This window comes from Corythoichthys intestinalis, chromosome 8, assembly GCF_030265065.1.
Source record: "Corythoichthys intestinalis isolate RoL2023-P3 chromosome 8, ASM3026506v1, whole genome shotgun sequence".
NCBI lineage: Eukaryota > Metazoa > Chordata > Actinopteri > Syngnathiformes > Syngnathidae > Corythoichthys > Corythoichthys intestinalis.
The window spans coordinates 14,788,785-14,799,696 of NC_080402.1; the positions used below are offsets into that span (position 1 = coordinate 14,788,785).

The 10,912-nt window shown below is 37.6% G+C and overlaps 1 protein-coding gene across 1 annotated transcript in view; it reads left to right on the top strand.

Moving 5' to 3' along the window:
• The window catches only part of gde1 (glycerophosphodiester phosphodiesterase 1), an 18,853-nt gene extending 10,430 nt beyond the window's left edge, over positions 1 to 8,423 (top strand). The window contains exon 6 of the mRNA XM_057843048.1: positions 70 to 8,423. Within this exon, the coding sequence (XP_057699031.1) occupies positions 70 to 217 (148 nt within the window). The 3' untranslated portion in view covers positions 218 to 8,423. The remainder of the gene's footprint in view (positions 1 to 69) is intronic.
• The last annotated feature ends 2,489 nt before the right edge of the window (positions 8,424 to 10,912 follow it).

Consider the following 10,912-nt stretch of genomic DNA (forward strand, 5'->3'; position numbering starts at 1 on the left):
TGAGTTTTTTCCCCCCAGTCATTAAGTCATATCTGTAATTCCAATGTGTAAGTATTCATGTTTTTTTAGGGACTATGTGCAATACTGGAGCCAGAGAGGAGTGGAAGTGGTTGCCTGGACCGTAAACACCGGCGTGGAGAAGCAACACTACCAGGAGCTTCTGAAAATCAGCTATATCACAGACAGCCTTGTGGAGGACTGCGATCCTCACTATTAACACTCCAACACGTACTGACAAAAAATCCAACGTAGAACTCCTCATGTGCCATTCTTTAGAAAGTACATGTGTATATGAATAGTTTATACTAGGAGTTTAAGAATAAATCAATCTGGATCATTACATCGGTTAAGCAACGAGCATCGGTTAACCAAATTAATTGATCGGAAGACAAATCATTGATCAATACAGTGGGACCTCTACTTATGAACGTCTCTACAAATGGAATGTTTAGGTTATGAACGCCTCAACAGGAAAATATTGACTTTATACGAAAGAAATTTCAGAATACGAGAGGCAAAAATACAATATGGTCTGCTACTCGCAGCTCTGAGAGTTACTGAACGAAACATGCTTAGTGATCCGACGCTACTTCGCGCTTCAAACTTCGCGCCCACAGTCCATCACAGATTTTTTTTTTCCAATTAAAAAATAAATAAATAAATGTGTCACTCATCGTTTAACTTGTTAAACAGTTGCTGTGGCAACTCGTGTGTAAGTGAAAAGCTTGAGCAACTCGAAGCATTTAACAAAGACATGTTTTTTTTTTTTACTTTATTCTTGTTTAGAAAATAATTCGATTGGACAGTAACATGTTTCAACTTATCATAATTCTTACAATCTAAGTGCTTAAAAACCATTTATTAAAATGAATGGCGGAAAACACAGGCAAGGCTGAAAAAGCCGTTTCTGCTCTTGCAGCCCTCTTTAAAATAAACTGCTGTATTTTAAGCCGAAAAAAAATGTTGTGTTTGATAAAACGATATGTCTATATGCTGCCATAGCAGTTTCATGGCGCATTAAGCCCCCAAACTATTTTTAAATTCTCTGTTTTACCCTGGAGACCCGTTTACTGACACCACACAACCGCTTTTGTTTCAACCCAGCCATAAAAAGAAGGTAAGTAACTGTATTTATTATTCAAAATGTCTATCATTTTTAGCTTAGAATCATTAATTGATGTCTAATATTTAGTTTAAAAAATAAAATAATAAAAAAGCGACTTTTAAAAAATTATTCACTCGCATATTTTAAACTTTTAAGGAAATTACATCACAATGAAAAAAAATGGTGTCTGTAAATAAGTCACGGATATCTACCTCATAACGATCGCTTAATTGTTTTTTTTTTTTTTTTTTTTTTTTTGTTACTGTCCTATTTTCCCCAATATTTTAGATGATAAATAATGGATTGAAACAAATAAATTGAAGGGAAAAAAACGTTTAAATTAGAGCTGAAACGAATACTCGAGCAACTCGAGTTTAAAAACTGATCCGAGTAATTTTATTCACCTCGAGTATTCGTTTATTTTGACAGCTCTAAGCATCACGTTTTGCTCGGACTACTTTTAATGCGGGACAACGCGCTGATGTTACGTGCGTAGAGGACGAAGCAAAAAAACAACAACAACAAAACTTACTGCAGCAGACAGCCGCTACACACGACGCCGACGTTGCTAAATACTTGCCCGCACGATGCTAGTTGGTAGCCGGTAGCGTCTGATGCGTCTCATAGAGATCACATGTATGTTGAACTAGATGCGAAATGACAGACTCGGCCGCGTCTGGGCAGCGTTGGTAAACCGCCGCCATCTTAAAGCAGTAGAGCGCTAAGCGCTAATAAAGAGCGCTAAGGCTAATAAATAAGATTAACGGTACTGTCACAAGCTCACGTAACGTTAGCCCTGCGGAGGGCTAGGTTTCTATTAAGTATGACCACTGTCGATGCATGGCTAACGTGTCTTACATACAGGCTTTAACATAACATAGCGTTGTGGAGTGATGAGGGTGTAAAATAAAAACTCAATAATGCTAACTATCAATTTTAGCCCAGTAGTCATTGCTGGATAAAACACCAAGTAGCACTGGTCCCTAATGTGCTCCAATACAGCCTGTATCATACATTTATTTTGAACACTGCAAAAACTCAAAATCCTATCAGGACTTACAGTTTAGACTAACTTAAAACTTAACTAGAACTTAAAAATGGCTTGACACAAATAGAAATTCAATTGAAACACGTGGGGAAAAAAATCCTAACTTTTAAGCGATGTGTGTTATCAAGCGTAACGGCATTTTTAGGTAAGATATATATATTTTTTTTTTCATAAGATCTAAAAGTTTTTTGAGTGAAAGCAGTGAATTAGTCTTTTTTTTATTCTAGTTACATCTGAGATGCAATTGTTGGCTGTTTTCAACAATATACATCGAAAATAAAGACATTGATTGACTGAAAATGGAGCAAGATTAGAGGAAATGTCTTGTTTTCTCATGTATATTTATAATTGCTCTTCACCTAAAAATATATTTGTTTTATCCGATTACTCGATTAATCGATAGAATTTTCAGTCGATTACTCGATTACTAAAATATTCGCTAGCTGCAGCCCTAGTTTAAATGATATATATATGAAAAAGAAAATGTAGACCACTCCTTGATGTTTGCGATTTCTGCATCGTGACCCTTGTTATATTACCATGTTTCACCCATAAAATCCCCCCAAAATCCTGCTGTGGCCATACACAGCTGTGTCTTGACACTCGGTTATACATGCTACATGGAGTTTTTGGCTCAAAAGAGGCAAGTTGGCGATAATATCTCGTTAAAATCACGGCCTCTTTAATTATGCTCTCGCATGCTCTCACCTCCAGTTGGGGTTTTGCTGTTCAATCTTTTTTTTTTAAATTCACTCCAGTTCAATTTTTTTCTTCCCCCAGAAAATTGAGATTTCAAGCTTTCCAATGATGTATCACACGTGCATATAGAACAATTTTGAAATTTGGCCATATTGGGGGTCTCAGAGCGGAACTTCAAGTCACCTGAGTGTTTTGCGCCATATACATTTTTTTAAAATTATACTTTGGGGGGGTTAAAGAATATGTCATATATATCACTTTCTAATGTTAAATTTAAATAAATACATTGAACACACACACAAAAATACAGCAAGAAATAAAAAATTTATGGGCGGGCGGGCGCTACTTCCGGGTTTTTCACTTATCCGGAAGGCTACTGTTCCCCATTAACCGCGAAAAACGAGGGATCATAGCTGCTCTGCCATTGGCTATTGCCTAACATCTTGCTGACATCCTATTGGCAAGGGGAACCTCTACTGTATGTGTATGTGTGTATCGCAGCGTCCTCTTCATTCGCTGTGAGGGGTACCGACATGATTTACGTGAGTGTATTAACTTTTATTCTTTACTCAATTTATCGTGTTTTTACATTATGCACCACTCTCATTTTATGTTTATTGTGCAATACACTAATTGTGACATGAATGTGTCACGTTTTGATGCATTTTTATGCTTTGTAAAAGATTTGTGTCTTAATTTGGAGGGCGAGGGGTGGAACAGATTAGGGTTTTACATGGAAAGCGCGTCTGTACTTTACGGAATTTTCAGTTTACGAAACTATTTGCAGAACGAATTAATTTTGTAAATAGAGGTACCACTGTATTGTCATCTTTTAGATATTCAATTTTATTGAAAATAATGTCTTTCTATCAAATTTCTGAAATGTTTCAACAACATTTTTAAAAATGTCTTAATTCCTTTTTAAAGCAACACTAGGTAACTTTTCAACCTTGATATTTTCATAACATTTGTGATATTTCAACTGGTAACTAGTTGAATGACACCTCTTTTATATCATGAAGGGGTCTGTATCGCTTTCACCGGCACTAATTAACTATTAGGAGGGTGGCAGGAACCCTGTCCATAGACTTCATAATGATATTGACGGGGCATGGTGCTGATAAATAAAGGGCCTGCATTGTTGGCGTGGTTGTCAAAGCTGACAGCGGAATCACAGACAGAGTTTTTTTTCAATGAAAATTCTTATGAGCAAATGCTTAAATCCCTGAAATCTTTATAGATATGGACGTAAAACTCTCGATTTTTGGGTAAAAGCAAACAAAAAAAACGTGCAGTTAGCATTTATTTTGCGTAAATATGCCGAAGTACGATGCTAGTCTGTTAGTCAATGTGGCGGCCGCCATATGTAAACAGAACTTTTCCATAGGGCTGTCAAAATTATCGTGTTAACGGGTGGTATTTTTTTTTTTTTTTTTTTTAATTAATCACGTTAAAATATTTGGCGCAATTAACGCACATACCCGCTCAAACAGATTAAAATGACAGTACAGTGTAATGCCCGCTTGTTACTTGTTTTTTGGTATTTGGCGCCCTCTGCTGGCACTTGGGTCCAACTGATTTTATGGGTTAGTACCATGAGTGAGCATGGTGTAATTATTGACATCAACAATGGCGAGCTACTAGTTTATTTTTTGATTGAAAATTTTACAAATTTTAATAAAACGAAAACATTATGAGGGGTTTTAATATAAAATTTCTATAACTTGTACTAACATTTATCTTTTAAGAACTACAATTCTCTATCCATGGATCACTTTAAGAGGATGTTAATAATGTTAATGCCATCTTGTTGATTTATTGCTATAATAAACAAATACAGTACTTATGAACCGTATGTTGAATGTATATATCCGTCTTGTGTCTTATCTTTCCATTCCAACAATAATTTACAGAAAAATATGGCGTATTTTATAGATGGTTTGAAATGCGATTAATTTTTAAGGTGTAATTAAATCGATTAAAAATTTTAATCGTTTGACAGCCTTACTTTTCCAGTGAAAATTCTTGTGAATAAGTGCTTGAATCCCTGAATTCTTCATAGATATGGATGAAAAACAGTCTCGATTCTTTGTTAAAAGAGCAAAAAAAACAAAAAACGTGCAGCTAGCTTATTTTTTTTTTAACGTAAATATGTTGAAGTACGATACTAGTCTGTTAGTCAATCTGGCGGCCGCCCACTTTTCCAGTGACAATTCTTGTGAATAATTGCTTAAATCCCTGAATTCTTTATAGATATGGACGTAAAACAGTCTCGATTCTTTGTTAAAAGAGCATAAAAACGGGCAGTCAGCATTTATTTTACGTAAATGTAACAGGTGTGTCAGCGCCGCCCCGCGTTCCGCTCCCACCTCTGACTAGGTTGGGACGCAAACCCGTGCTCCACGACACTTCCACTCGGCAGGTAGGGACACTGGCGGCTGTCCCGTTGGCTCGAACTTTATGGCGCAGTGGTTAGCGTCCCAACCTAGTCAGAGAGGTGGGAGCGGATCGTGTCGGGGCGCGTTTCAAACCGGTTACAATGGTGCCGTGACCCGGATCGGCAGTGAAGGTTTCGGGGGGTGAGTGTAACGGGTACACGCAGGGCCGTTGTGGAGCGTGGAAACCTCCCTGCCGATTCCTTCATGTGGGGACGCTGACGGCTGTCCCGTTGGCTCGAGCTGATAGTTGATGAACTAATGTTGATAAATAGTTGATTGAGGATTGACCGGCAAATCTGATTGAAAAGTAATTCAATTATGGATGAGCGGGCGTTTTGGTTGAAAACATAACATTGATTCAGCGTTGTTCCAATATTATTAATGATCCAAATGATGTTTAGATTTTGTAAGGATTTCAACGTTGAAACAACATTAATTGAAGATGCAAAATTGACGTTGATTCAACGATATAAGATGAACAGCGGAATGTTGATCCAACATCTTTTCAACGTCGGTCTGCTATCTGGGTACCTTGAATCCTCGGACAAATCACTCCTGAGACAATCCTTCCTGTTTGTATCCGGGACAGCTTTCATACTTTTTCAACCCAAATCCGGTGTTGGATCGCTGCATGTATCCCTGCAATCGACTGCGAATAACTGAAGCGGATTGTGGGATGGCCCCCTGTTTGAAGGCGTGGCACAGTGAAGGTTGAATCTGATACAAATGTGCTGACTGCTTTACGGCATACGTCACTTGCCCCTTTCCCCATTCATTATAAAGACAGAAGTCGATGCTAATGCTTTTGCGCTAATTCTGCAAAAGTGGCAGAGCGACAGAGACAAAAAGGAGAAAAAAGAAAGGGTTGCTAGCAGGATATACAGAATAAACATTGGCCCGGCTTTCACTCGCTGGCATGACGCACCCCTTCGCCACCACTGAACTCGTTAGCGCTGATGAGTTCGGGTGGGGTAGGGGTTTTAGCCACACTGTTGCGAACCGTCATATGTAGAGATGTCGGGTCCGATCACGTCATTTTCAAAATATCGGAATCGCCAAAAAAAATCGAACATAGGTTTTTTTTTTTATATATATATCTTTTTTAATTAAATCCTTTTCTAATTGTATTTAACATTACAGACATACTATGTTACACTTATCCAGAGTCTTTAGTTTAGGCTTAAGGTAGGGTTATCAAATTTATCCCGATAACGGCGGTAATAAATTTTTTAAAAAGTGTATCATGTTAAAATATTTAACGCAATTAATGAATGCGCTGCACGACCCACTCACGCATTGTCGCGCCCAATCTGTAATAGCGCTGTTTTACCTATGTAGAGAGCTAAAAGGCAGCGTAAAATGAGTAGACTGATTTTGGCAGCCTTTGGAGCCTTGTTTTAAATGGCTAAATTACAATCCCTCTCCCTACAATTAGAAATATCGTGGGAAGCAATGTGGGGAAGCAAGGTAGTAATTGATCTTTTTCTTAACACCCTATTTTATTTCCCAACGCAGAGAAGATATATCAATTGGTAGCACTAAGCACAGTCATGGTTGCACTTCCCATCATGCATTTGGGCATGGCTACAGTATCATTTACGGAAAGCTCAACAAATACACTAGATGGCAATTATTTAGTCACAATATACAAAGTCAAAGTCTTTCTATCCGTGGATCCCTCTCACAGAAAAAATGTTAATAACGTAAATGCCATCTTGAGGATTTATTGTCATAATAAACAAATACGTTGAATGTATATATTCGTCCGAGTTTTATTCATTTTTTTCTTAATGCATTGCCAAAATGTATATGATCGGGAAAAATTATCGGGAATGATTGGAATTGAATCGGGAGGGGGGAAAAAAAGCAAACGGATCGGGAAATATCGGGATCGGCAGATACTCAAACTAAAACGATCGGGATCGGATCGGAAGCAAAAAAAACATGATCGGAACAACCCTAGTCATATGCTATTGTTTAGCCACAACTGGATTCATTACCTTATTACTTTCCATCCTTCACACAGCCGCCGGAAACAGAACTGTTGTTTAATCCATCTGCAGGCGACCATCATGATTTTACGACAGTGCGGGTGTGCGCTGGTCCTGGGAAACGCAGTCTTCCTTTAGGCAAAATACTTCCGCTTTTGTACACCGGCGTCGCTAAAATAGACTAAAACTGAAAAGTTACCAAGTGTTGCTTTAGTTTTTATTGCTTTATGTGAAATGTAATGTTAAATATTATTGTATTAAATCGAATTGTGGCATACTTTCTAATATTGGCAAATATTGTAATAGTGTCCAAAGAATCAATATAATATCGCCATGAAATTGGTGATTTCCACCCATAGTACTGTATTATGCACTCTCCTACCAACAGCAGCAATAAAGGTGGCCAAATGCCCACAATGGTCAGATCACACAGAACATTCTGATTAAGCATTGGTTTCATAGTTTGATATGAATGTAACCTCAGGACATTATTCCAAAAATGTACTTCATTGAGTGTGTGATAGCAACCTTGTCAACTCATCTGTTTTTAAACTGAGACTCTTGCTTTTGGACAATGGACTCGGGTTAGTGACCCACATAGTAAGAGATAGGCAAACAGAGGTGATATCGGTCTGGATAAGCCTGTCTGAGCCGCTTCTTGATCGCAATGCTCATCAGCGTCAACCCACAGATGACCCTTGTTACCTCGAGTCTTAAACGGAAATTAAATGTACACTAAGAAAAGCTATGATGGAAGACAAATGATTGCATGTGTGTACATAAATGGTCTGAAATTTCATTTTGTGATATCATTATTAAAGCCAGTATTTATGAAAGTGTAACTTATGTGGAATGACTTTTAGGTTTATTAGTTTCCAATCGTCTATTTAATTGAGCCTGTGTAAAGCATTTGTAGGTGAAAGGTAAATTCCCACTGCAACCTCCGAGAAACACTCCAGAGGGTGTGAAGTGAGGTGACGGAGGGGGTTGCCCAGCCGATGCATGCAAATTACAGGGCGGAAATTAAAGAGTAGAACTTCAAAATAAAAGTGTTTTCTTTGAACGAGCACTGAGTTTGACAAGTGGAAGACAATTGCTCAAACATAACCTCAGGTTCAGTCATATTAATAATCAAAACTTAAAATGTATGCATCCCTAATGTCTGTTTTTTTCACGCCACTACAGCATCTAAAATACAAAATTGACTGGATTTTAAATGCATATGGCGGAAAACACAAAGGACTGAAAAAGCAGTTTCAGCTGTTGCAACCCTCTTTAAAATAAACGGCTGTATCTTAAGCCAAAAGAACTGTTGTGTTTCATAGAACAATATGTTTATATGCTGCAATAGCATAGTCATGTCGCATGAACCCCCGAACTATTTTTAATGTGTCTGTTTTACCCTGGAAACCTCCATTTACAGATGTCGTGCAACCGCTTTTGTTTCAACCTAGCCATAAAAAGAAGATAAGTAATTATATTTCTTATTCAAAATGTGTGTCATTTTTAGCTAAGAATCATTAATTGATGTCTAATATTTCGTATAAAAAAAAAAAAAACGACTTTAAAAAAATTATTCACACGCATATTTTAAACTTTTAAACAAATTTAGGGCTGTCAAACGATTACAATTTTTAATTGAGTTAATTACAGCTTAAAAATTAATTAATCGTAATTAATCGCAATTCAAACCATCTATAAAATATGCCATATTTTTCTGTAAATTATTGTTGAAATGGAAAGATAAGACACAAGATGGATTTATACATTCAACATACGGTACATAAGTACTGTATTTGTTTATTATAACAATAAATCAACAAGATGGAAAACTTGTAGTTCTTAAAAGATAAATGTTAGTACAAGTTATAGAAGTTTTATATTAAAACCCAGCGGCACGGTGGCTGAGTGGTTAGCACATCTGCCTCACAGTTCTGAGATCAAGGGTTCAATCCCGGGCTTCGGCCTTCCTGTGTGGAGTTTGCATGTTCTCCCCGTGCCTGCGGGCGTTTCCTCCGGGAACTCCGGTTTCCTCCCACATCCCAAAAACATGCATGGTAGGCTGATTGAACACTCTAAATTGTCCGTAGGTATGAGTGTGTGCGTGAATGGTTGTGTGTCTCCTTGTGCCCTGCGATTGGCTGGCAACCAGTTCAGGGTGTCCCCTGCCTACTGCCCGTTGTTAGCTGGGATAGGCTCCAGCACCTCCGCGACCCTCGTGAGGAATAAGCGGCATGGAAAATGAATGAATGAATGAATATTAAAACCCCTCTTAATGTTTTCGTTTTAATAAAATCTGTAAAATTTTCAATCAAAAAATAAACTAGTAGCCCGTCATTATTGATGTCAATAATTACACAATGCTCATGGGTGCTTAAGCCCATAAAATCCGTCGCACCCAAGCGCCAGCAGAGGGCGACAAAACTCCAAAAAACACAAGTAACAAGTTGGCATTGCACTGTGCTGTCATTTTAATCTGTTTGAGTGGGGCATGTGCGTTAATTGCGTCAAATATTTTAACGTGATTAATAATTAAAAAAAAAAAAACGCCCGTTAATACGATAATTTTGACAGCCCTAAAAATTACATCACAATGAAAAAAAATGGTGTCTGTAAAAGTCACGGATATCTATCTTATAACTATCGCTTAATTGTATTTTTTTGTTACTGTCGCATTTCCCCCGATATGTTAGATGATTAATAATCGATCCAAACAAAGAAATTTGAAAAAATACATTTAAAAGGGTAAATACATGAAAAAGAACATCTCGACCACGCCTTGATATTTGCGATTTCTGCATCGCAACCCTTGCTATATTACCATGTTTCACCCATAAAATCCCCAAAAAGTCTGCCTATGACCATTCACATCTGTGTTTTGACACTTGATGATACATGCTACATGGAGTTTTTTGGATCGAAACAAGATAAGAACGCAATAATATGTCATTAAAATCATGGCATTTTTAAATCTGCTCTCGTGTGCTCTCACCTCCAGTAAGGGTTTTGCTGTTTATTTATTTATTTATTTTTAAATGTCCTCCTGTTTAAAAAAATTTTCCCCCCAGAAAATTCAGATTTTAAGCTTTCCAATGATGGAATAATACACATGCATATAGGACAATTTTCAAATTTGGCCAAATTGGGGCGTGGCCTACTGACGCCAAGAATGCAATGACATTGTATTAGATGGAAGTTATAATAACTGTACTACTGTATCACAAATGAAATCAATCAATATTTTACGTAAGATGTATGGGTATGGGTCAGTGATGCTGTGGGGCTGTTTCACTTCCAAAGGCCCTGGGAACCTTGTTAGGGTGCATGGCATCATGAATGCTTTGAAATACCAGGACATTTTAAATCAAAATCTGTTCTCTCTGCCCGAAAGCTGCAGATGGGTCGTCACTGGGTCTTTCAGCAAGACAATGACCCTAAACATATGGCCAAATCTACACAGAAATGGTTCACCAGACACAAAATCAAGCTCCTCCCATGGCCATCTCAGTCCCCAGACCTTGTTTTGTTGTTAAAAGGGGGTTGTACAAAGTATTAACACCAGAGGTGCTAATAATTGTGACACACATTATTTGATGTCAAATAATAATATTTCTTTATGTGGGATTTTTTC